General features: G+C 37.6%; 1 protein-coding gene across 1 annotated transcript; it reads right to left on the reverse strand.

Moving 5' to 3' along the window:
- Positions 1-2,218: 2,218 nt before the first annotated feature.
- LOC101853944 (exocyst complex component 5) lies at positions 2,219-26,777 on the reverse strand. Its single transcript, XM_005100884.3, has 18 exons — positions 26,582-26,777; positions 20,912-21,061; positions 20,365-20,457; positions 18,123-18,320; positions 16,689-16,785; positions 15,965-16,074; positions 13,962-14,006; positions 13,432-13,572; positions 12,486-12,562; positions 11,509-11,634; positions 11,025-11,120; positions 9,925-10,081; positions 8,436-8,544; positions 7,498-7,621; positions 6,845-7,040; positions 4,388-4,544; positions 3,789-3,952; positions 2,219-3,028 (listed from the first exon to the last, which is right to left on the reverse strand). The coding sequence occupies exons 1-18, from the start codon at positions 26,603-26,605 to the stop codon at positions 2,942-2,944; spliced, it is 2,151 nt and encodes a 716-aa protein (XP_005100941.1). The 5' UTR covers positions 26,606-26,777; the 3' UTR covers positions 2,219-2,941.
- Positions 26,778-26,890: the final 113 nt, after the last annotated feature.

Below are 26,890 nucleotides of genomic sequence, written 5' to 3' on the forward strand. Positions count from 1 at the left end.
TGCATCCCTCACTCTCGTTACAATCACACAAAACATAATTTCATCATTGTCCATAATGCACAAATGATAACAAAGGATAAACATTGTTAACTAAACATACAGGTATCTTAAATTGTATCTATAATAATGCGTTACTTATGGAAAACAGATTATAGGCTTAATTATAAATAGTCTGGATGTTCTGATTGGCTGAATTTATGTGCCGTGGAATTATCACTTCCGATTTTTCGACGGCCTGCCGTATAAATATCCACTTCCATTCTTAAATGCAGACCAAAAGGAAAGTTTGGGCACTGATGCATGGTGATCTTTTCTATTTGTATTGACGGGCCACTGTATTATTTACAGACTTTCTCTTTGTTTAGGTCTTCACTGACACACAACAGAAACAATTCTTGCAGAGGAAAGAAGGAAAACAACAATCTAAATACTTTGTCCAGCATTTATTTCTCATGAACAATAATTCACACATCACAAATTTAAATTAGGAAGAGTACAGAAAATGTTTAGAGTTCATATGGAACGATAAATAAAAGCACCCAAGCCGCAAAGTACATGATGAAATTTATATCCAACATTCCTTTTTTTTTAAATGAATAGACATTGACTTGTGTGCATTTTTACTTGGCAGTGAGAACTAAATGCCACAACATATTTTTTTATATTTTTAAAGACATTTTAAGATGTAAGGCTAACACGCATCAAAATTATTACATCAAAGTATCATGACTAACAGCCAAGAAAATCTTTCTCTAACTTGAAGATATGAAGTAAAGATTAGTCATAATGGACGACTATCATTATCATATTCCTCCTTCCCATCTCCCAAATCAAGTCCTCCTCATAAATTCAAACAATTAACAAGCTAAGCTACCATCCTTCTAAAGAATATTAGAGCACTCCTTGTTTCTGGATGTTCCACCCATGCCTAGACACATTAGAGGAAAGATTTACAATGGGAGCCGGAGCAACTTGCACTTGTGCACTCGTTTGCCTCAATAAATTGCACAGAAGCACAAAGGAGGCATAACTTTTTTCCTCTCAGATTCTCAGATTACAAAATGCCCATTAACCTTGCTCTCTGTAGCAATGTACCTTATCATAAATTTGTTCTACATATTTACATCAGTCGTAGTACATACAAGCTATGTATAGACTTGACTTTTTAAAGAAAAAGTGTGCTGTTTCAATCTCTTTCACACTCTCAACATTGCAGAACATATTTATATCAGTTCTGCAACATATTCTCACAGACCTTACACTTTCACATTCAATACAGCTTACTGTCTCTCACAGTGTAGAATATGACTTATTTGACTATATTCTAATACACCCTCTCTCTCATATCATTTTTTATAGTAGAGAGTTTTACGGCGCTCGCAACTGCATAAGGTCATATGAGCGCCAAGGGGTGGGTGTCAACAGAGAAGTCTTTACAGAGAATCAGACTTACTCTGCTCACCTCTCTAGCTTCAACAGCACAAGGTCTGCTTCGACCATCAAGGCACCCCGGAAATAGCAGGTCACAAGAGAGTGACAAACAAACAAAAGAAGTAGAGGAAAATGACAATAGTAAGGATTAGGAAAGAAAAAGCAGCAGTTCCCTGTTGCAGATCAGGCACAGTTATGAGCGTGACATGAATCAGCCCATTTACAATTTTACTGTGCTTGAACGAGAAATGTCCCCTCTTTGGGAATGGCCTAAAGACACTACAGTCAGTGGCACTGCCCCAGGGGGGGGGGGGACCTCTCTCTCAGGTTTAACTAGTGAATACACGCTTATGTGTAAAATGTGAAATATTCTCTCATATCAGTAAGACAAACTGATATCACTCATGAAGGCCTCCCATTTACTCAGCAAACTTTCACTTAATGAGGCATTGTTATTCACTTCCAGGAACTTAACCCTCAGGATGTGACTAGTGAACTTACAGAGCTAAACTGGCCTCCCCACCCCCTCGCATCTCAGAACAGCAATTTAGAAAAGATGTTCGGTACTTTTTAAAGGTACCACAGTAACCATCCAATACAAACATACATATTTTGAACTTTAGGGATACTAAAAAACTGTTTCTAGAGTAATCTGTCCATGTGGCGGCACTCTCAGCAACAGAAACATCTAAAAGAACACCATACATCAACAGTTTCAACTGAAAAAAGCACAATCGTTTTGTACTCGCAAACGCCAGCCTAAAAGCATGCTCGTTTTTTCTTTCCATTTTTAGAATGCTATAATAAACACAGTAAGCAAATTCCTGGAGAAAAAGAAACCATAAAAGGTTGGACACAAGCCCTTTTTAAATGTGCGCCTAATGAAAATATATATGACAGCAAAGCCCAGGGCTGCATTAAGCATGTGGGAAGCCTTGAGCCCACCGAGGCCTCCCTCTCCAAATCCCCCTATTGCATACACCACAGACTAAGTAACCTAAATCCTAATATAGAAATAAAACACTAAAGTAAAGAAATACTGAATGGGGACTTTTCTTCCAGTGTCATAATATGTAATGAATAAATACTAAATTGATTAAATGAAAATAAAATTAACACAAGTTGTTCTCACCAAATTTATTTACACAGACAAATTCAGTTGAAATTATTCTAATTTTCCATGAAAAAGTATAGTATAACTAACAAGTAAATTAAGTTCAAATCAGCGAATGGATGAAGTTAGGGGGTCTATAACCATTGCAATCCAGACACTTTTCTCAATTTTCATGCGACAGAGTCGCTGATGATGTCACTTAAGTCTAATTCAGGCGGTATATCTGTCTGGATGCTACAACTACTATATATTGATGAGAGGCCCCGCCCCTGCTTGGTGTGTGGCCCTGGACCCACGCCCCTTCCCCCCACCCCCCTTAATCCAGCCCTGACACAGCCAAAAGTGTAAGTGGAATACCCGGCAAAAGACGTCACAAAGTGTTTCTGTGCGGTGACATCACTTGAGTCTGGTTGAGATTTTTGCAGTACGATAATCAGCTCTCAGTTGAACAAAGTTTTGAATGATTGAATCGTCCAGATCAGCCTGTAATAGAAACAAGAACATTTGTACAAGGCAATCCCTTTAGAAAACAAAGCACATCAGTCACTTTATTTTATACATTTAAAAATCCCATTCCTTTAAAAGGTGAAGATCACTACAAGCGTTCAAGTGGAATGCAAAAACTGAAGATTACTTGACTCGTTGAGGCTACATACTAACTTTACTTTTCCGATCCAGCGGCCATTTGGGTTCTAGCCCTTCGGCCTGGAAGCCACATACTTCATATCCCCATTATTGATCCACAGGACTCTTACATTATGGTCAGTGCACGTTCAAGGAGATGAAAGCTATTGGTTCCTTGCTATAGCTTGTAGGCTACTAATTCCACAAATAATACAATTGAGGAATATGCCACAGGTGATTGGTGCGACATATATGTAACATGACATAGGCAACCAAGAACAGCAACTCTGCCAACTTCTGTGACGTCCATGGTACAGCATTTAACTAAAAATTAGGTATTTTCTTGACATATCAAAAGGTATTTCATGTCATAAGGTAACAACAGATACTCCAAAGGTTGCAATGCAAATTTTGTTTATCAATAACAATTATTATATAGTGGAGTCCACTTAAACCTAACATGGTAAATCTGAAAACTAAATCATCGTAAAGCAATGCGCTCAAGCCACTGCCAGCAGCTCACTGGCACAGAGGTTCCGACTACAAGCTGCAGGGAGCGCTTGCCAGAGGTAAGGAGAAAAGCAAACTCCACTATATCTGATTTATTCAAAGTACTTACCAGCTGCTCCCCGCTGGATACCACCTTGATGTTCTCAGGTACTACCACCAGCAGGTTACACAGCGCATGAAGGTGCTCAAACAGCTGGGTCACTATGGGTACCTTCAGCTCTTCCTTCACCAGCTTACGGTACTCATTGACGTCGCAGATAACCAACATTGCCCCTGGGAACATCACAATAAATAACACCTACGTCACTTACGTGTTAATTTTTACAAAGTGCTTATTCCTGATTTTAGAAAGTATTCATGCAGCTGCTGTCAGGGTTACTATTCTTCCCGTTTTTCTTACTATTATCATCATCATCATCATCCTCATTATAATAATTATTATTATTATTAATATTGTTGCTGTTATTATATTATTTTTATAACTGTTACTATTGCTGTTGTTGTTGTTATTATTATATTATTATTATTATTATTATCATTATTATTATTACTTACATTATAATACTATAACTACCAATTGCATGAAATTTCCATAGAATAAATAGCCTGCATATACACTGCATTAACGTAAAAAAAACAAAAAAACATCATAACTATTACAGTAAAACAAATGACAACAATCTTAAGGGAAAAACTTATTTAAGTTACCTATTGAGTTGTAGGAGAACTGTGTCAAGTGCTCATAGGTCAGTCTGTGGTACCTCTGACCCAGAGTGCCCATGACCACGTCAACGTTCTTCCCATCCAGACTGTTCTTGATCTCCCGGACTTGAGCGTGGAGAAACTTGGACACTTTCATCGCAGCCTGGAGGAGAGGACAATGACAATTGTTGTGAGATCAGAGAAGTTCAAAAAGTTTATAATACCACCTCGCCTCAGAGCTATTTTGTCCAGAGAGCACTCTTTACTTAAGTACATTTTGGACTAAATAGTTCTGAGACGATGACCTGTGGACTAATAACAGAATAATTGAACAAGAGCTGTGAAGTATGAGTTCATCCCTGTGTCTATGGCGTAAGCATCCCTCTTGCATTTGTCTTATAGGAGGGATAATAATAATAATAACGACAACAATAGACAGCATTTGTAAAGCGCAAATTCCTGAATAGAAAAAAGGGATTGCTGAATCAGAAGTGAGACATATCGTTAGTTATGGCACTCCCCTGCCATTCAGAGAAAGAAATTGGATGATTCATATAAGAATCTACTACAACTAGTGATGCAAAAGACTGTTAGATTTTGAACAAGAAAGAAAGGGGGAGAATGCAATAAATTAATCAAATATACTAGCGAACAAAAGAAACGCAAAAAGCTATTTGGGCCATAACTAAATAACCATCAATGGTAGAAGACTGTAATTTACACCAACGATAGTATGTCATATGTTCTTTAGAAATCAAAAGTCGCCTGTCTAGCTTGTGACCGGAAACTAGAGTTATTGCCCCTTAATTGGAGCATGGAAAAAGCCAAGTGGTGCCCTTGAAACACGGTCTAAATGATCTAAATGAGTGGAAAAAGTGTGAATAGTATTCACCTCAGTTCGGCTATGAAAGTCGTGGTAAAAAATCAGTTCGGCTGTTCTGCCTGCATTTGCAATGACAGTGCCGTGTTTAAGGGTTATTCAGCGAGAAAAAGCAATAGGCCCTTTGGAAGGTGAAGAAGGTCCATTTGTGGTTGCCAATCATTTTGGTGTTCACACCTCGAGTATCCACAGACTGATCGCCCGTTTTCAGCTCGCTAATTCTACGGCAGACCGAAAAAGGTCAGGTCAACCCAGAGTGACCGATGCGCTTGCATATATACACACACATTGTTCGTATGTATTGTTCAAATCGACTTCAGACAGCTACAAGAACGTCAGATTTGGTAGGGAGTACCCACGGAAGAGCCAAAAGTCAACACAAATTGAACCGGCGATTGCATCAGGTAGACTTTAGACGCCGTCGACCTTACCATGGTCCAGTCTTGATCGCACACCATTGCTAAGAGCATCTCAACTGGACCCAGCACCATGTCAACAGGCGTTTCAGAGACTGATCTTCGGTTCTCATTTTCGGAAGAATGCCTGTTCTCCATATATACAACAAACAGGGGCCTCAGAGTTTATCAAAAAGGAGGCGAACAAAATTGTGAAAGCTGTGTCATAAAGAGGAATCGCTGGGGATGACATCGCGTCCTGATCTGGGGTGGAATCTTGTAGAACCACAAAGTAGGACCAATGATCTTCAAAAATCAAGGCCAATGTCGAGGTCAAGGTATCAAGGCTGTTTGCTGCATAGCAGAAGTTCTTAAGCCCCTATACAGAGACAAAATTTTAACTTCCGGTTCCAGCAAGATAATGCTTGTGCTCACACTTCCCGTGTTACACAGGATATCCTCCAACACCATGGCATCATTCCACAGCCTCATCCTGCCCTTAGCACTGCTTTAAACCCAATCAAACATTTTTGGGACGAAATTAAATGAAGCATCGAGGGGAGACAACCAAGGCCAAGAAACACGCAGGAACTGTATGTGGCCATCCAGGAGATGTGGAGGCAGATCCCACTATGATATGTACAAACAACCTAGTGGCTTCCTTGTACCGGAGATCTACTGCGGTTATCCGATCTAATAGTGCCCATAACCACTACTGAGCATTTTGGTGCATTAACCGGAGGTTGAAAGTGTATTCCTTTAAAATTTAATATTCACAGTGATGCCCCACGTATCCTTTCATAATGCCAGAAAACAGTTTGGGTTTAAAATGCCCCGTTTTGTAAATAATGGGAAATAACCTGATCACCATTGCAAAGGTAAACAGGATTTTGCTTTTCTTTTGCTCGCTAGTATAAATTATAACTTAATTCAGGCAAAAACCAAAAGCATAATGTAATAGAAGACAGACAGACAGAGAGCCAGAGTCAGAGAAGAAGGGGGGGGGGGGGGGAGAAGGGGGGGGGGGGAGGAGAAACAATAATAAGGAGTTGACATTTACTTAATTATATATTTAAACAAAATGACCAAGGAAATAATGAAAATGCAATTTTTTTTAAAAACAATTTTAAGTTTTTCCAAATTATGAGAGGACACAAAGAGGAGAAGGGAGTAAAAGAGACAACTTACAGGGGATAAAAGATGCATGGGGGCATCCTCCGTCTCAGGCCTGAAGTCTGTTTTCTTTTGTTCTGTATTGAATATGTACCGGATGAACCCAATGATAGCGTTTACAGAGCGGTCGAGTCCAACATCTATCTTTGCCTCCATTGCTTCACGCAACTCGCGTTTCTTTTTCATACAGAATCCATGGTGCTGTGAAGACCTGTGTCATGACAATATCCATTAAAATAAATTGTATAAATAAAAACTAAAAGCTCCACAATACCATTGCCAACAAATAAAAAGATATCAAAGTACAAAGTCACTCTTGTAACAAGTTCTTCTATATCATTCTTCAAATGCCTCAACTGTTATTTCTTCTACTTTTTCCTTTTACTCTCTTTATTTCTCCTCATCTGCCTCTTCCGCTTCTTTCTTTCCTTTGTTTCCTCTCAGTGCAAAGGAACCAACTATCAATAATATTGATGATGTTGCAAAAGATTTAAGGCCGTTCAGTAATTATGACAGTTCTTCTCTTCTTCTTCTCCTCCTCCTCCCTTTCATTTTTTTTTTCTTGTTCTTTTACAATTATAGCCACCACTGAAGTTGCTTTCATGTTATTTTCAAAACTCCAAAGTCCAAACACACAAACAACTTCATACAATATAACCACAACTCACATGACGAGAGGGATGAAGTTGTCCGTGAACTGTTTCTCAAATAAGTGGAACAAAGTGTTTGCCTGGCTCACCACATCGAAGAAGTAAATCTCTGGTTCAACTTTGGGCTCAGCAGGAGGAATACCTGTTTAGAAATTATGTCATGCTTTACTCAGTAGGGGTGATCAAACAAATAAAAGATAATCAATCACAAGCAGACGTACTGATAATGTGATATTAGTCTTTGTCAGAGTTTTTTCATACAATTTGTCCAAGTTTGTAACTGATCTTGGTTGAATACTCGGCTGATATATCGTGATTTGAGATTCAAGCTGAAGTTGCTAAAGTTTTCTCTTCTTTCAGTGTACAAGCAGAAAGCACACAAAATTTCTGACTAGTCAGACAGGTGTTCTCACAGATCATTATCTCTAGGAATACCTTATTACATATTACGAGTGGGCCAAAAATCAAACTTGGGATGGAATCACACAAGAATGGTTCTGACATATAGCAGGCTCATAGTATATACCACAAGGGCAACAATGTAAATGTTCACATTTTTGTTTGATATCAAAATAAATCCTTTTTTGTACAGGCAATGTGCACAAGACAGCACATTACAAGACAGATCACTTTCTATTTAAAGCACCTTAAAAAATCAAACCACATTTTTGTAAATGTCACTACTCAAGGTACCGATTAAAAACATTTTGTTTTGTTTCTCAAATAGAAGTTCTTTTACAACAATCTTTGCTCCTCCCCTTTGTAGCCTACATGATACAGTATATTATCCCCTTGTCTCAAACCAGCTCAAAAATAGATGTCACCACTAGTATTTTTAATATATAGTATCAAATGCATTCATATATACATCTTGCCACGGTACGAAGGGTTTTTTCAAGTACCTCAAACAGAGAAATGAACCCCACTTGTAAAAAACTTTCTTAAATTCCACTCACCCAGGAGCCCAATCTCCACAGCATAGTCAATGTGTTCTGTCACGAGATACTGGACCAACACCTCAAAGATTTTGATTGCATTAGAGGGCAAGTCCGACGTGGAGGAAAGCTGAAAGAAACAACAGTTCAGTTATGAAATCTTGAGGTAATAAGAATATAACAGAGCAAAATGACTCAAGGGAGAGGAGGAAGACAGAAAAAGAGCCGCCGTTTCTGTCAAGACAACAGTATTTTTTTAATGACAGACAGCCTAACCCTGTAGGCCTACATTACAAAGATGCAATTTCTAACAGTTTTGAGGCACATTACCTTGGGAATGTGTACCTAACTAGGAAACCAATAACATAATAATATCTTTATGAACTCATGAGGCATGATGTATTCCTTGCTTATATAATATGTGACACATCGTGGCGAAATCAGGCACTCGTCAAAGTAATGAAATTGAAGAAACAGGCTTTTTTCTGCCAGGCTGGCAATTTTTAGCAAATTTTTGTTTTTGTGCTCAACACCATTTATTTCCATGTAAAAACACATTTCCATGTGAATTTTACCGAATAACCTTAATTAATGGCACAAAATATGTAAATTTTCAGTTTTCAAGGAGCTACTGAACTTACCAAACTTCGGCGGCCATTTTCTCAATAAATTCACCACATGAACCAGGTGACCTCACCTCCTTCAATCACAAATATCTCAACTTCTATTCAAGATTCAAGGGTATTTTTTACATAGAAAGCAAGGCAAATGAAGAAGCTTTCGGATGATCCCAACATCTCCACATGCCCAAAATTGACGAGCGTCTTGACACTAATTATTTTTTAAAACCTACTCATCACAAATGTCTTCATAACTTACTTCATCATTTATGAAATCTGAACATATGAAACAAATTAGCACCAGCATTGTGAAGCATCGTGGTGAAATCTGGCGCTCGTCAAAATAATGAAATCAAAAGAAATCTGCATTTTTGGGGGCTGACGGGCAATTTTTTTCTAATTTTCTTGGTTTGACTCAACACCTTTTACGTCCATTTAAAAACACAGTTCTGTGAGGATACTACTGATAAACATTGACAAAAGGCATTCCAGTTTCCAAGGACTCTCAGGCTATGGAAGTTAACAAACTTTGGCCGCCATTTTCTCGCTAATTTTACTTCTGAAACCAGGCGACCCTGGCCTCCTTCAATCGCAAATATTTCTATTTAACATTGATGGATACATTTTTCACAAAAATGAAGAAAAATGAAAAGGCTTTAAGATGATACCAATAACCCCATATGCCCAAAAATTGACGAGCACCTGATTCCACCACGTCGTGACACATCTAATTTGTACTAAAAAGTAACGCTGCAACCCCACCTTCCCAAACAAGGGGAAAATATTTTCAACACATCAAGCTTTAATTTTCCTTGTCAAAAATGACCACTCAAAATTCTTGAATAGATTGCCCCTCGAAGATATTGTATCTTCAAAAGAAAAAAATTTACCGTTTGACACCTCTTAAAGGCATTCTTTGTGTCTTGCAGAATGTTGATTGCCACCTCTTGGGACAGAAATGTTTCACCTCCAAAGTTCTCAATCGATGGGCCTGCCTTTGTAACATTACCAATCTTAGCCTGAATATCTCGCTTCAGCTCATGAATTCTGAAAGACACAAGTAAAAGGGAAAAAGGATACATCACAGTAGAATATAATGAGCATATATACCAGAAACAAAAAAACAATTGAATTGTTCACAACAATGCATAACAAGTGTACAAATGATAATAATAATAATAATAATAATAGATTGCATTTATATAGAGCTCTATCCCATTCAAGTATAAGCTCTGAGCGTTTTACAGTTGTTTATAATGCAATATATTTAAAGTGTTGACACCCCTGGCTTACAAAATCTTTAAATCTTCAGAATGTTCTTCATCCCACAGGAAAATACATCTACTACAACAATACAATGCAGATATACAACATCATTTGTCCAACGCCAAAAGAATAAGACAATTAGAGACTTCCAAAATTCTTCTGATTAAGGAAGGATAGTGCGGAAATGCACAAAAGGTAGACAAGTAAGGTAGATGAAGAATAGGCATGTCGGTGAAGAGAAACTTAAGAAAGCCCTTTTCACGATTATAATACTTCCAACTGTATGAAAAAAAAACTCCCCCTCACAGCAAAGCTGCATGGAAAGTCCTTGCAATAGGGACTCATCTCCACTGCTTCAAAACAAGGAATAATACATATTGTATCATAAACGACGAACTGTAATGGCCACATTACACCAGTATCAGAACAGGACAAAAAGCAAGACTCAAAAGGAGCAAAAGAAGCAGATAATACCAGAACACCCTCCAAGCAGCTGTTGAAAGTACATAAGACCATGTCTTCCGTCTCGAGCATATCAAGGAAGTCAAGACCTGAAGATAGGGAAGCAGCACTTGGACAATCTGCTTCCTTTTGATATTACTGGCAAGCCAAAGAAGAAGAAGAAGGAATATATGAACCTACTCTTATCAAGAGCAACGTGTAAGGACGATACCGATGGTGATATAAAAAAAACCTTAAGGCACAGAGACTGTGTTACACTTACCCGCCTGACTGGATTTGTCTCTTCACATGGTCTTTCTTCTCATAGTAATGCTGCAGAACTACTGAGCAATGAAGTCTCAAAGACTGAAGTTCAACTCTGAGGAGGGTTATCAGAGGGGGGAATTGAGCACTTTATTGTAACACTGTCACTATATTAACATGTTACGGTACAATACAAGAATGATTTGAGAACAAGTATCATTAAGTGTACAAAACATGTATTCAAAACATGAGTATGTGCTTAAAGAACCATTTTTGGAGTTAACTAAAAGTACAAAAATATGAAAGTGAAATTAAATTATCTCATGGGGCAGGTCTTGTATAAAACAGTACAAGTCGTGAAAAACAATGCGGTGTTAACTTGACAAAAAGAAGTCTGTGCACAAAAGAGAAAAAATTTCAACAACAATTCCTATAAAATAAATCACAAAATGACACTGGGATCATAATCACCATTCACACAACTGAGGCCAAACAAAACTTACTCTATATATTTGTCCAGATGCTGAGAAAAAATAGAGCGAGTGAGCTTGTTGAGGAATGTAGAATCACCAAGTTTGAACTCATGCTCAACGCAAGCTTTCGATAGTTCCACTGTCAACTTCAAGGTTCTGTGAAAATGAAACATGAAATTAAGAAAATCAGGTAGACTCATAATATAATCAAAATAAATTTTCATGTAACTTTCTGTTCAGAAAGTCACTCAAATAGGTCTATGAATTGCAACAAACTGATAATGCAAGAATTATGCTCTTACAAAAACATGGGAACTTCTAAGACAAAAATATAATCTAAAAGGAAAATGCAGTCCTTTGTCACTTTTGATTGCAATGAGAAATTGAAGAACAGATTTCCATCCAACAAATCATTGACCACTATTGTTGACAATCACACTTCATAACCACTGCACCTTCACTTCGCCACCAAAGAACTATTTTGTCCAAAGTGTACTTAAGTATAGAGGGACTTTGAACAAAATAGTTGTGAGGCAACAACTTGGCTTATTGTATCCAATCTTGTCAATGGAAAAAGCCATCTCCTTATTTCTCCTTCTACTGATAGATATATAGTTTGACAAGAAGCGTAAGCTTTGCAATTTAAAACAAAACAAGCGTGCTGTCTGTCTTACACACACTATCATGCGAGACAGGGCCAAAGTGTTGAATCAGAGTGCTTGCTCAGTTTCAGTACTTTAAAGTAGTTTACATCATGACGAATTGTTCTATGTAGGTTTTGTAAATGGATAAAGTCATCCTTCACTTTTCTTCATACTGATATATATATATATATAGTTTCGCCAATCTGTCTCTTAAAATTAGTAAACAAACATCCATTAAAGATTGTGACCTGTGATGTCTTGCACACTGTGGGATTTTCTTTTGCATATGGGGATGCATATATGGTTAGCAATCAAGGGTTTAATTACTTGACACACATATATCACAGGACTGGATGTACTTACTTAACATACATATCATACAAGTTGTTGAGGTATACTTCAGGGTCTGACTGTTTCTCTAGTCTGGAGGCTACATGACCCTGCATAAATAAACATAGAAAACAATTTGTGTAAGAGCACAATTTATAACTGTCATGTGAAAAACATGGTAGTTGTCAGTATGTTAGTGTTTTAGTGCCTATAAATGGCAGCTTGCACTGTATGCTTCCCAGGAAGTTCAGGTTGCTTCAGTATGCTCTCAGGTCTGCTGGGGTAATAGTATAGATTGTGAAGCGCATAGAGCTTGCTATTGAGCGGAGATTTGCACTATATAAATGCTATCTATTATTATTATTAGTTCTTGTCAAGACAGCAATACCAAACATTAAGTTCTTCATTGCCTGTTTCTTTGAAATTTCTAAGAGTCAAAAGTGTCTCCTACTTACAGGCAACACAGGTAAAAAATGTAACTGAGAAAGTGAATTTTCATTACGATATTCCTTAAAATAGCCGCACTTAAAGTTATTTCATGGTACTATTTTTCCCAAAAGATATTGATGCTAACATGAGATTAAACAGTAAAAAAAAAGATAACATAAGAAAAGAATATTACTATTACAATAATGTAAAAATACAAATAAGTAGAGAAGTGAGTGAAGAAAAAAATAATTTTTTGTACCTTATTCTCTTCATGGAAATATCATCAAAAAGAATACAATTTGTCTAAGCTTCATTAACATCATAACTGAAAATTTAGGGACAGACGGGTAATTCAACAAAATTAACAAAAGGAGTCTTAACATACTTATTTTCAATCCTGTAGTATGCAAAATTGATACTTTATTTCTTACAGCCTTATTTCAAATTAAACTTATAGCCTACATCCATTAAAGGTAAACTCAAAGTCAAAGCTTCAATAAAAACATGATTTTATTCGATAAGACACATTTCTTTACATAACAATACATACCTGGATGCGCTCCTGGAAAACACTCTGCACTAGTTTGCTCATTACAGTGTCAGAGTTAGAGAAGACCGCCTTTGCCAGTTTGTTGGTCTCCACACACAAGGGAACAACATCGTCAAAAATACTTTTACCCTTGTAAGCATCCTAAATAAAAAGATAGAACTTCATGTGCAAATACAAAACATTTCAATGAGAAAAAGCATTTCAATACTAAGGCTGCCTATCATAAAAGATTTGCAAGAAAGATAAGTGTGTGCACTCATTCCACTGTCAATAACTAAATGCTCACAAAGAGAGGAATGAATGGTCATAATCACAAGGCTATAGCCTACCAGGGAGTTTTAAATTTTGCTTTATTCTTCTTTATCTTAAGCAAAGAACTCATTATTGTTATTATAAAAAAAGAATGAAGACAGATTTGCTATAGAATGTAGAAAACACTTTGGATAAAAAAACAGGAAAAAGTTTTCAAAGCTTTCAATTTCTTTCTACAAAGTCATCCATAAATTATAGACTAATGATATGTTACAAACCTTCTGACATTCGACGATGAAGACATCTATACACTGGCCATAGCTCTGGAAGAAAAAGTACAAACATGATAAAAAGCCATACTAATTTCAAACAGTACAGTAAACACAAAAACTTCAGGAAGATTAAAGAAATACAACAAAAATACAAGAAGATTCACTACAATTGAAAATAAATCCAGACAAAGGTGGAGAGAATATACGAGACATTGAAAGAAAAATAAAACTTCATGTTTCAGTACAAGTTTAAATATCAGTAATAATGTGTGTGTGTGTCTAAAGAAAGGTACCTAAAGTCAGATTTTGACCATTTTGAGTTAAAAGGGTTGTACCTTATATGAAATTTAATGCTGAACCCAGGGGCCCTTGAATTTTCTAGATATCTAAAGTAGTTTTTGAGATATTGCACATTGTGAGAGGTACGGTATAAAAATATAATTTTGAGAAAATGAGCGTTAAAGTTTAACAAACGAGAGAACACATACAAACAGTAAAAAAAATGATTTTTTTATTGTATTTTTTCATGGAAAATTCATATCCAATTTGGCATTCACTTGACATCAATAATGTGAATGGAATTCAACGGTAAAACATAGCAGAGAAGAGAAACCATGCTTCAAGAATAGGTTTTAACACCTTTAAAAAGCAGGTTTCATTGTTTTTTTATACCCTACCCTCAAAATAATTAAAAATAAAAATATTTGGAAGTCAAATCAATTAAAACGCTTTGAGCACATTGTAAAAAAAATGGTGGATCTACAGTGGGTGTCGCATTCAACGAGGTCGCCGGGACTGGCTTATTGTCCTCGTTGGATCAGACCTTTTGTTGAACATGACTAAGGCTAAAGAAAAGAAAGGAGACAAGTTATTATATTACACGATGTACCAATACCACTAATTAAAACTGTTGTTCCCCCTGAAGACAAAAATCTCAAACAGCATCAGCAAGCGCGTGTTTGAGCAGTGTTCTGACCGTCATTTCTGCATTAAATTTTTTTTTTATTCGAAACACTTTTCGAGTGGAAAGATACCCTCTCACATCTAGGCCAAGATCAACATAAAGTAAAGGCGGAAGCTGGTACTTTCTGATCAAGGGAAGAAAAGAAAATAGAAAAAAAAAATGAAGGTCTCCATCTAGACCTACCCATCCAGAGTTCATGCAGTTTCACACAGCCGCATCACATTCTCACCCACCCCCTCCTATCCCTACAGTAGGCTAACCCTCACCCATCCTCTTGGCTTTGGGGCCCATATTATTAGGAGGCACACTAGGATCTAGCAATACAATGTGTTAGGAATGGAGGATGGGCCTTGTACTTCACGTGAGATGGAGAGAAAGGAGAAAAATTCTTCGCTTTTGGGGCCGCTAATTGCTTTTATTTGGTTATCGCGATCTCGTTGAAAGCGACTTCGGTCTGTTTGCAACCTCATTGGAGTTGACGTACATTTACAAAGAGATATAGAGGAAAAAATAGGGGATTAAGGATTGCCTCGTCGGAGCCTATTTCTCGTTGAATGTGACCTCGTTGAATGCAACACCCACTGTATCAGTTTTCTATAGAAACACATTTTGGTTTTAAAAAAGTGATTTTTTGTCATTATAAGCCTGTAGCTCAAAACGGTCTGGGGGCGACCTTAGGTACCTTTCTCCAGGCGCACACACATTAGACAAATCTATACCAGAATTTGCTTGCTTTTTCCTTTGAAATATCTCAACAAAGGAACTCTCCACATAATATGATTAGACGATGCTCAAAAGCTAATTCACATAGCTTTTAAAAACTGTTCTTCATCCCCAAATTTTCACACTGAAACTCCCAGAAATAAAAAACAACAATGATTTTTGCCCCTCAATCACAATAAAATGAGGCCTATTGAAAAACATTCAAACCTCCAACATCAGAAGAATATCCCAAACGTGAACAAACCAGGACTATCTTTACAGTGGGAAAAAACCCTACTGGAACAATTACTTAAATACCACTTGAGTAGACAATGATTCTGACCTTGAAATGTTGTAAAAGATTTGTGATTTTCCTCATTTGACGTCTGTCCCCAGCCTGCTGGCCCAGACGAAACTCCTCAATCAATTCTCGTTCTACTTCATCATACTTTTCTGAAAACAAAAAAGGCCCATTAAATAAATAGCAAAGTCCTCCTAGTATATTTTAATAAATATTGCTCAAAAGGGGAAAAATTGCAAATATACTGACCTTGACCACCGGTACAAGACAAACAGATATTTCGGAAAACCCCTTGACACAAATCAATGAGGAAACCTTAAAAGCAAAATCAGTGCATTATGTATTTTTCCCATTTTGAACACAAAATATCAACCAAAGTACTATTATCTTAAATTTTCAAATTTTTAAACTCATGTCTAGTTACACAAAACAAAACTGCTAGTCCTTGTCAGCCCGTGTCATAAGGAAATAGATGTAAATAACAAATTTTTTAACAAAGAACCATGTGTCAGTACACAGATTCGAGTTGGACCCACAAATCATATCACTTGTCTACACCACCAACTCTTTAACTCTTCAATTCATAAACTCAGACGAGATTTCATCAACTTCTCCATAGAGTATCTCTGATAAAAACTGGCTTTGTCTCCTACGTGGAAAACCTTAATATGTTAAGCCTGAGAACAAGAGGTCACGCTCACAGATTCTTAAAATTCTCATTTCATCTAAAGAATAAAAAAAAAATTAAAAAGCAAACTTGACACACCTGCAATTCTTTGCCTTGCTATATCAAAGCGTCCTCCCACAGGTAACTCTAACGCTATCAAGTGCAGCTTCTGTATCACATCAGCGGTCAGATGGAGCTATTGAAAGAGAGAAAAAAAGGTGACAATGTCATATTATATGTATCATAAACCACAAGACTGCAAGATTTTTTTTTTTATCAGCAAGAGACCCGAGACCTATGAAACAATATGTAATACAATTAGTGCAACAACTTAGAGACTTTCAAACCACTGATTTTGAATCCCCATACAATTTTTAAAAATTGAGGCTAACAGTGAGACATTCAATCATAGAAAAATTTGTCCGTAACCACTAGACATATCAAAAGAGGAAGGTCACTTTTCCCTCTCTCTCCTCCTTCATTAGCGATTGAAAAACTTCTTCCAATATCAATATCTGTTAATTCCATATCACTTTAATGGTCAAGGTGCACTCACATTGACAAAACACAGGTCAACAAGTGTAACTGACTTTTTCCTTAGTTTTCTCTCTCTATTTAAAATCCAAACAATTTAAGCCAGAGCTAAATTCAGTGATATGAACCAAAGCAACTGGACAACAGCATTAGGTACAATATTTTATGACAGCCACATTTAGAAACTGAAAACAAACTTAGTAACTACCCTCGATATTTTGAATAAGAACAGAGGAAAAGTAATATTCATCACAGTCCTCAGTGTTAAAATGTACTTCAAAATGGTCCAGAAACTTCAAGACAGTACACACAGAAAATGTGAACCATATTCAATATAGCAAGGACAAACTTTCAAAATTGCATTCATCCTCCCAAAGCTTACAGAGAAACTTCAGCAACACACAGTCAGGACGAAGCATACACTTAAGCTATAATATGGAGTCATTTAGATCCACATCAAAGTTTAAATTTCTCAGTAAACCATATCAATAACACATCATGGCTTCAAACAACACATTTTTTAAGGCAATTAAAGTATGTGATACCGAAATTTTACAGTGTACCTACTAGTGTTGTGTAATTTAGAGGGAATGAAACTTGTCTGTAGCTTCGAAGCATGAAGTCACTATTCCTGCTGTTTGAATATCATATGCAAACTGTTTTTCCCTACACATAAGCAGCATTCACTATTCAATAGGTATGCACTGTTCACGGTGTTATTCATCCAGTGTGCATCTGCCTCTTCATGTACCGTGGCCACAGCTTGAGCAGCACAGCTCATAGTTCTCATTATCTCTTGTTTTATTGGTCCCTACCATCTTTTAAAATCACCCACCCATCCAGGAACACGAGCTAGCTTAACAGACTTTGTGAGTATGGTGGCTGATATTATTGCTTCCTTTGTTTTTTTTCTTCAAAACAATTGTATGTATTCCCCCTAACTCCTCATTACAAGCCATGTTACGATGATGCCACATCAACACAATTCTAGCATCCTACCTGGAAAGGATCAACTAACACTGGTGACTTGAGAGGTTCTTCCGTCAGGAACTCTCCCAAATAATTCATAAGTTTGTGCGCCTCCACAGCACGCGCCCTTGGTGTGTTCACACCTTCTAACTGGTCTCCCAGATGAACAACCTTGGTCGCCACATAGGAAATCCTCTCATCCAGTGTCTGGAAGTCTGTGTACAGGGACTGTGGTTCATAGAGTAAATTCATCATTTGAGTACACATTCTACATGCAAGTCTAAAAGAACTGGACCCCGACAGGAAAAAAGAAGCAGATTCACAGGCTTACTTGAAACTGTAAGGCAGTTGTAATTCCAGTCATTAGTCAAGCTTGAATTACACAGCTCTCGGTTTTAGGGAAATTATCTTTACCTCAGAAAATAAAACAAATGAAATCTATGGCAGCCACTCTTATTATCAAAAGACATCCTCCTACAAACTATAACTGTATGTGAGCATGTGTATTCAAATGTACTTTATTTCCAAGGCTCAAATAACAATATGTAAACAAGGACCCTTGTTAATAGGATTGACTGCAGGGCTGTCTACCTCAAAGTTCCCATTTCAGGTAGATTCAGGGCCAGTTTCAGGTAGTTTGGCCCAAAATCAGGTAGTACAAAGACAAAGAAGAAAAAAAAAAAAGATGATCGTTGTCCCATCGAACGCGCTTGCTTTCCGTGGTATAGGGTAATTATATTTTGAAAACTTGTTTGTGAATGCATGTCCATGCTCTCGCGTGTGTTTATATATGTGGGGAGGTGAAGGGGGTGTGCACAAGTTAAGATGAACAGTGTGTATGGAATGAGGCAAGGTTGTTTGTTTGTTTTTTTAATCATTTATGGACCATCGTTCAAGGCACATATCATTCAGTATTGAATCTGGAATTGAGTGCAGGGTGATAGCCAAACTGACTTCAAAACCCCTAGCCCATACCAATAGAAACTATATCAAAACATTTTTCCTGACACTAGCATAGGACACTGATAAGTCCTTCCTGACTTAGGTATGACAGACAATTAATTTTAACTAGTTTTACCCTAAAAATACAAAATGAATCCTGATCTGGGCCTGAGGAAAGGCAAGAAGAACATTAAAACCATGTTTGCACGACAATCTAGAAATCGGAGGACGCTTGTTTTCTTTTTCTTCCTTTTTTTTTTGTCCTTATGGTGACATCAGTGGGAATATTGATTTAATTTGTATGGCGACAGTGTGCTTTGTATACACAAACTGCATGTTACAAATTTTTATTAACTGTAAATCTAACGTTAACAAACTACCATAGGACAATTCTGAGAGGTAACGAAAGCGAAAGTAGATTTTGATTTTCCCGACGGAGTCTCAGTATTACACCTACATTTCCGCCTACCGTCATAGCCGCTTATTCGCGTGAAACGTACTCTCGGACTGCGGAAAGCCGAACGTAATATCACAAACGCGACCGGTAAAATATGAACTCAGTAGGCTTTTCAGATTTGGTTTCAAGGACTTTGTGCATTTTCTCGGGTCTCCCGCAGTCCCCCTGCATAGAATCCTCATTTGGTACTGACCAATTATTTAGACCAAGACAGATTTTAGAATGTTCTGCTTCGATACCGATTTTGTTTCTACATTCACAACTCTGTTTTCTAGATAAATGAATTAAATGCACAGATTTTCCAGCTGCAGCAAAAACCCAAAGATAGACAGAAAGAAAGAATGAATGAAAGGAAGGAGGAAGATTATCTATCGTGAGTAGACAAGATTTTAGCCGATATGCACGTGAAAAACTATTGCCGACCGAACGGCACAGATAGACAATGGTCGAGTGTACGAAATGCGCAATCTGGCAGTTTCTAATACAACTTATTGCCGAGAGTTGCCGTAAATATCTGACAAGTTACGGAGGCAAGTGCTGATTTCTCTCTCTCTTTTAACGCATGGAGTTCATATGATGATGCGGCAAGTACGCAACTTTCGGAATGTACAGATTTCCAAAAAACTAAGAAAAATGGAAACTGCAGAATTGTTTTTTATCTTTATTTTTTCGGCACCCATCGCAAATCCGGTAGTTTTGACACCTTATCGGTGTGGCGTTAGAACATGCCCAAAATCGGTATCTACCTGAAAAATCGGTAGATTTAGGCAGCCCTGTGACTGTACAACTCAATCCATCAAAGAAAAATTTGAATAACTGTGAATATATTGAATTGAAAACCTAATTGTCCACTGACAAACATGAAAGATTTACCTGATTCTTTTTCTGGAGCTCAGCAACTCTATTCCAATGACGCTTTTCCTCATCCTTACATTCAGCTTCAAGGCGATCAATTTTCCTTTGAACCTACAAAATACGTCACATAAATATTATTTAACTAGCATGACAACCTTTTCAATCAGATAAACACTCAAAGCCCGCATCTTTTTTATAGTTTACCCACAAATCATAATCAAATTAAAGAAAAGTAATTTTAAAATGTATAAACATAAGGTATCAACTCATTGCTCACAAATGGGTTACCAACTGAGTGTGTTCATTATAATACCTAAAATAAAAAGATCCCATTTATAATCAACACTGAGTGCTATTTAGATTTAAATACACTTCATTTCAATTCAGGGATGGGCTACATCAATTACAAACTACTCCCTATTCAACAAAGTTTGGTCATTTTGTTGCACTAATGTTCATTTATTATAAAATATCAGAGAGCAATGAAAACTCAAACAGAAATTCTGTGTCGAAACCAAAAACCTTTCAGTCAAAATTATTATTCGAATCATCACATCCTACCCACCTGGTTGTTTTTATCCTTCAGATCACGTATCATCTTTTCAAAAGCTTTATGTAGTAAATCCGGATCAAATTCTTCAGGGCTGCTGCGTGCATGGGCACCCATAGTTTTCCATGCTAGCCTTTCCACAAATTCGTGGACGCTAAATGGTTCCTGAAACAAATGGAGGATTCAAGTATACAGTGTGTGTATCATCAATGTTTAACTAGCAAAGTCTCCGTAAAATGATATTTCCTAAAGATCAATGTACCTTTTATTAAAGGAAATATCGATATTCTCCTCAAACCTACACAGAAAAATAATTTGACCTTAACTCGTTATCTCTGAGGGGGGTAGACCCACTATGCTGGGGCCCTCTTTTGGTGCGAAATCTAAAAGTGACACATACGTCACTGAATTAGTCATTACGGTACACCACAGAAGAAGCGGACAGCCAGAAAAAGTCAATTTTGGTATCCAAAACCGATTTTTCGATTTTGGACTATTTTAGAAGAGCAACATCGGCTTTATCGATAGGAAATATTTTCAAGTGTCTAAAACATCTATAAAGCGCTCACTTATGCCATGTTTGCGAACATTTTGTTGAAATAGACCAGTATGAATTTGGTTGTTTTTTTTCCAGTTTTCTCAAAACTAAGATTTTCTTAGGGGGGGGGGAGATATTTCAGAAAGTACATGTCACAGCTCAATCCCACTTTGCATGACTGTTTCTAGATAATATGTCTGCAACGTACTAAAAGATTATTGTGATATTGTAAGTTTTCTGTCAGTGTAAAAAAGATTGACAGTATCACTCTGATTTGTGATCAATTTTTAGTCTGAGTATCGTATATGACACTAAAAGGGCAGTTACAAGAAAAGTATGAGACTTAGGAAAGTAAATCTTTAGTACGTTGCAAGTTGTATATATACAGAAACATTGTGTTAAAATATCAAGGCTGTACCAATTCAATCTTTTTCAGAACCCCAGCACAGAATTTGCACGAATTTTGGTCTGTCGAACCCTTCGCATCTGAAGAATTCAGAAAATTGACAGTGAAATCATATCATCATCATCATCATCCGGTGCCTTGCCGACTGGCGTGGGCAACCATGGACCTCCACTTCACCCTGTCCTTCGCTGCAGCAATGGTGTCTGTTGTTCTTGCTGCTCCCAACCATGTTGTCATCTTGTCCAGTATCTTTTCCCTCTGTCTGCCTCTGCCTCTCTTTCCATCAACTTTCCTGTTGTGACAATATTCTCCAATGCTTCTTTCCGCATTGTGTGTCCGAAGAAATTTGCCTGTCGTTTTCTTATATTCATGATAATTTGTTTTCTATAATTTGCTTCAACCAGGAATTCTTCGTTTGTTTTTCTAGCTGTCCATGGGATACGTAGCATGCGTCTTATGAACCACAACTCTGTCGCTACAATTGTTCTTTCCAGCTGTTTATTGATTGTCCACGCTTCGCACCCGTATAATAGGATTGGCTCGATGTAACTTTTTAGTACTCTTTTCCTCGTTTCCAGGGACAGATTGATGTTTGTAGTATCTGTTTCATCTTGTGGAAGGTTGTTTTTGCTTGGCAAATGCGGCTTTTAATTTCGGTGTGACATCTACCATCTGATGATATAATGGTCCCCAAATATTTAAAATGTTGTACTTGCTTGAGGGTGGTGTCGTTGACTTTGATATTGCATGTTGGGATTGGAGTTTTTCTGCTTATCACCATCATTTCGGTTTTCTTGATGTTTAGGCTTAAGCCCATGTTGTCACTCTCTTGTACGATGACATTTAATAGATTCTGCAGGTGTTCTTCATCTTATAGGGATAGTGTATTTCTGTTTCTTGACCCATATTGGTTATTGGGAAGCCAAGTATTTAATTTAGAGCCCAAACAAAAATGTTCACTTCAGCTGCACCTAGTGTCCCTTAAATCAAAACAAAAGAACCTAATTTGATAGTTTTTCATCTAATGAATGAACTCCCGGTAAAAGAAACTTGTTTTCGGCAATTAATTTGATTTCAAAGTCGTCATAAAGGTATGTGCCCGAGCCTCTGCCAACAGCTCACTAGCACACGGTTCCAACAGTGAGCTGCTGGGAGTGGCTTGCCGGAGATAAGGAGTTAACACATACTACCAATAAAAAATTAAATATCAATGTGAAAGATCCCCGCAGTTAGAAAATATAATAAAATCAACTGGGAAAGGACATTTCAAATAGACAATAAAAGACATTTTTTAAAACAGTGAGAATCTATGACTATCTTCTCATTAGCTGGCATGGAATCAGGATAAATGTATTATGTATCAAAGCGAAAATGATGGAAAGTGGTTTTGTCTCAGTAGCTTTATCAGTATTTTCCTTGTTGTATAATAGTAGCTTAACAGAGAGCATCCACCTTACATGATGAAGCATGTGGTAACTGTAAAGTTCCAAGCAGTTCATACAATCTGTGGGAGTAGGCCTAAGTTTAGCACAGTTATAATGGCACAGGAACAGCTAGGCCAACCAAGTGTATGTTATCAACTTTACCGAAGTACATGAATGAGAATGACATGATGATGATGGGTAGAGTCTGAGTAATTTAAAACAAATAATTTGAGTAAAGTCAAAGAGCAGTCAATGTCATCTAATTGAGTCATCAAGGAAAAATTTTCAGCGATACCATGCAAAGTGAACCAGACGTCCAGTATTTTTTGCTTATATACATACATAGCTTCTGACAGACTTCCTCACTGTATTCCTCCTTGTGCTCACTTTTAAATGCACTAGGAATCAAGAGTACGCCTACTTTACCACTACCACTGACACCAGTAGCCTACCTGAGTACCACTGTTCTTGACTAACAGCTACCGCCATCACTTCAGACTAGATTGTAGGCCTACATATTTTTATAAATGGCTATTATTTGGCATAGATTATAATTTTAAATGATAACCTATGATATGGCATGGTAAATGTATGAAGGTGTTGTAAATCACCCTAATTTGGCTCCAGGAGAAAAGGTCCCGCCCTAATTTCATAGAAATTTATATTATACAATATAATGTATACAATCCGAAACAAAAACGAAAGTCGCACAAATAAGAAAAGGAGATGCACGGGGGACGCCCCCCCCCCCCCCCCACCCCAGCTAAATTCACAAAAATATAATGGTTTGGTGACAGTTTTTAGTGCCAAAATATGACCTTCAGTTGCAAGAGCCTCTACCAAAACAAAACACAGTGGCAACTCAGTCAGCTTTTTCACTCAACTTCCATTTTTGTCTCAGGTTTTGTATATAAATTTCAATGGAGTTAGGCGGGACCACTTCTCCCGAAGAGCAGTGGCGGTGGGTGGTTCTAAACGTGGGTGGGGCTGAGAAATCAGGGTAGGTACAGTTCAAAGGTAAGATTTCCTTGGTTCAAAGGACATTCCAGATATGTGTGAGTATGTTTTATTCACACACTCACACGCAAACGCGCTCATGACCTTATACAGTTGCAAGCGCCGTAAAACACTTACCATTACCAAAAAAATTAATTGAGTAATTAATTAATTAGCAATGACAATGAAAAATTAAATTTTCATCCAAATTGCTTAAAAATGGGCTTAAATGAAAATAGAGTAAATTCTAAAAACTATGGTTCTTAATTTTTAAAATCCATTGATAAATAAAAAAGTTATTGGGATTTTTGTTTGCAAAATGTTGGAGGACCTTCATATAGGAAAAAACCGCCAAAATGTGGGACATGTTTTGATGTATTTTGAGGAAAAACTGTTCATAAGTCAGTAATGAATTGGAGCATATGAATGCTATCACTTTTTCGATGTCTTTATTACTTTGGATCTTAAAGAGTGATATTTGAGTGAAATTTGTTGAATTGCGTGACATCGTTTTTACCGCGACACAATCACCCCTTCTAAAACTCAGTAAAACGCTATCGGGAAACCCCGCGATGTAGTCATCGGTGACCTATTTATTTAGGCAGCCAATCACATGCCGCCTAGCGATCACGCGCCTCTTGCATGCTGACACCTCGCGTTTGGAATGCGGGATCTAGTTTCCAGCTCTAGTGTTTTATCAATGGATGGGTAGTAATTTTAAGTTGGTACGTAAAATCTACTAAACGCAGAGATCTGAAATTTTACAGCAATAAAGAAGACATGTGGGGCGCTTGTGTGGTCGGCGATCAACCCGCAGCTCCCCTTAGTTTTCGAACCACAGAGGAAATTCGCACAAACACAGCAATATCTCCGGTTCTAGTATTCGTTCGGGATTGTACGCTGGCATGTCGCTAGTTTAGCCTTTCCTCTGATTGGTTGCCGAGTTTCATTTATTTTCCTCCAGGAGTTTTCCCGTAACTATACTTAGAAGAGAGTCACTTCTGATTCCGAGCGGCCCAAAAATTACCCCTCGCGCGGAGGCCGATTTCCGGCCCAAGGTGCAGCGGGCGATTGGCATTGCTAAATGAATTAAACGCGCAAACGCCCACATACAACAGTAACTGGATTAGGCCGTGGGGTCGTAGATAAATAATAATAATATATTATCACTTATATTGGCCTATAGCACATTTCCAAATGATAGCAAGGCATTCCTAAAACGTTACATGTTTTGGTTACTGGGTCTCTGGGGAAAGTGTGTCATGAACTTTCTCCCCCATTGTCTAGGCTGGAAGAGAACGAGCCATCTCTAACAACAGTTTCCACAGGCTCTCAGTTGTTTCTTTTACCTTTTTTTCAAAAAAAGTTTCATTAAGAAAGGATCATGGGAATGGGCTCAACCTTTGCTGAGCCCCAAACACATTTGATTGGCTGTTAAATTACTATCATTGTAAGCGGTGACAACAGTGATTGGATTATAAAAACGAGCAAGCGTGGGTGTTCACCAATGCAACTACTAAAGGCGGAGGCGGAAGATTCTGAAACAGTTCTAACGGTTTCAACTGATTATCTCGATTTATAATATTAGAAGAAACATTCATTAACGGAGGGAAAGAGTTTGGGGGGTGGGAGTGGGAGTGGCAAGCCCTTTACTAGATCTACATCTAGATCTATATATACTATAGCCGGTGCTTTTTCGGTAGTTCCCACCCCCCTTATTTGAGCCTGACCTACATCTAGATCTAGATCTATACGTTTGATTCGCAGTGAGCTAAGATATCAAACCTAACAACTGCAAAACATTAAATTATGGTAAAATTCAGGGGGGCATGCCCCCCTGAAACCCCCCTTCCTATTTGTTTTTAGGTCAGGGGGGCAAGCCCCCCTGAAACCCCCCTACTCTTGTGGCCCAAACCCGTGAATAAAATTGCGGGGTGGTAACTACCGAAAAAGCGCCCTATAGCCTATAGTCTATAGCCCTTCACTACGTCCCATCACTGCCGAAGACAGAGTGACCCTTATTTTATGAATCTATCTTGTACTATCTAGACCTAGATCTAGATATCTAGTTCTATTTATTTGGCGTAGATCTAGATCTAGATATAGATCTATATCTAGATCTATATTACTTTTAAAAAAGTAGAAGATATAGATCTATCTAACTGATTACCACCCCGCCCCGGCGGTAGTAGCAGTAGATCTAGATCTAGAAAATCTAGTGGTAACTGTGTGTAGGCTACTTTTCTTTAGATCTAGTTTATTTTATTAATATTTTAAAATATCTACATTATCATTATCATCTACGATACGGGAAGACTCACCTGTTCCAACTCTTCGACTGACATGTTAACGACAAAAAGTTCAGTCCATTGAACCAGATTCAACAAGGCCTGGAGCTGCTACTGGCAGCTACTCTGAATTTTAGTGTATACTTCCTCCTATTCAAGCCTAGCAGACGAGCGAAGAGGGAGGGCAAAACTAAACAGAGAGGCGTATTATTGGCGGAAGTGGGGAATTAATGAGGTGGCTGGATAGGCCTATATCTACATGGACTAGATCTAAAAATCTAGATTCATACTACTTTATTTTCTCTTTTCAGGTACCAAGAGGGGCAACTTTTACCTTTATTC

The sequence above is a fragment of the Aplysia californica genome, unplaced genomic scaffold, assembly GCF_000002075.1.
Source record: "Aplysia californica isolate F4 #8 unplaced genomic scaffold, AplCal3.0 scaffold00264, whole genome shotgun sequence".
NCBI lineage: Eukaryota > Metazoa > Mollusca > Gastropoda > Aplysiida > Aplysiidae > Aplysia > Aplysia californica.

Excerpts from the sequence above, each read along its gene's own strand:
- LOC101853944 (XM_005100884.3), bottom strand. The coding sequence starts at position 26,605 with ATGTCAGTCGAAGAGTTGGAACAG. Across the intron at positions 18,321-20,364 it reads AGCTCCAGAAAAAGAATCAG|TCCCTGTACACAGACTTCCA; the intron begins GTAAATCTTTCA and ends TATGAACCACAG. Across the intron at positions 11,635-12,485 it reads TTGTATGATATGTATGTTAA|AACCTTGAAGTTGACAGTGG; the intron begins GTAAGTACATCC and ends TCATTTTCACAG.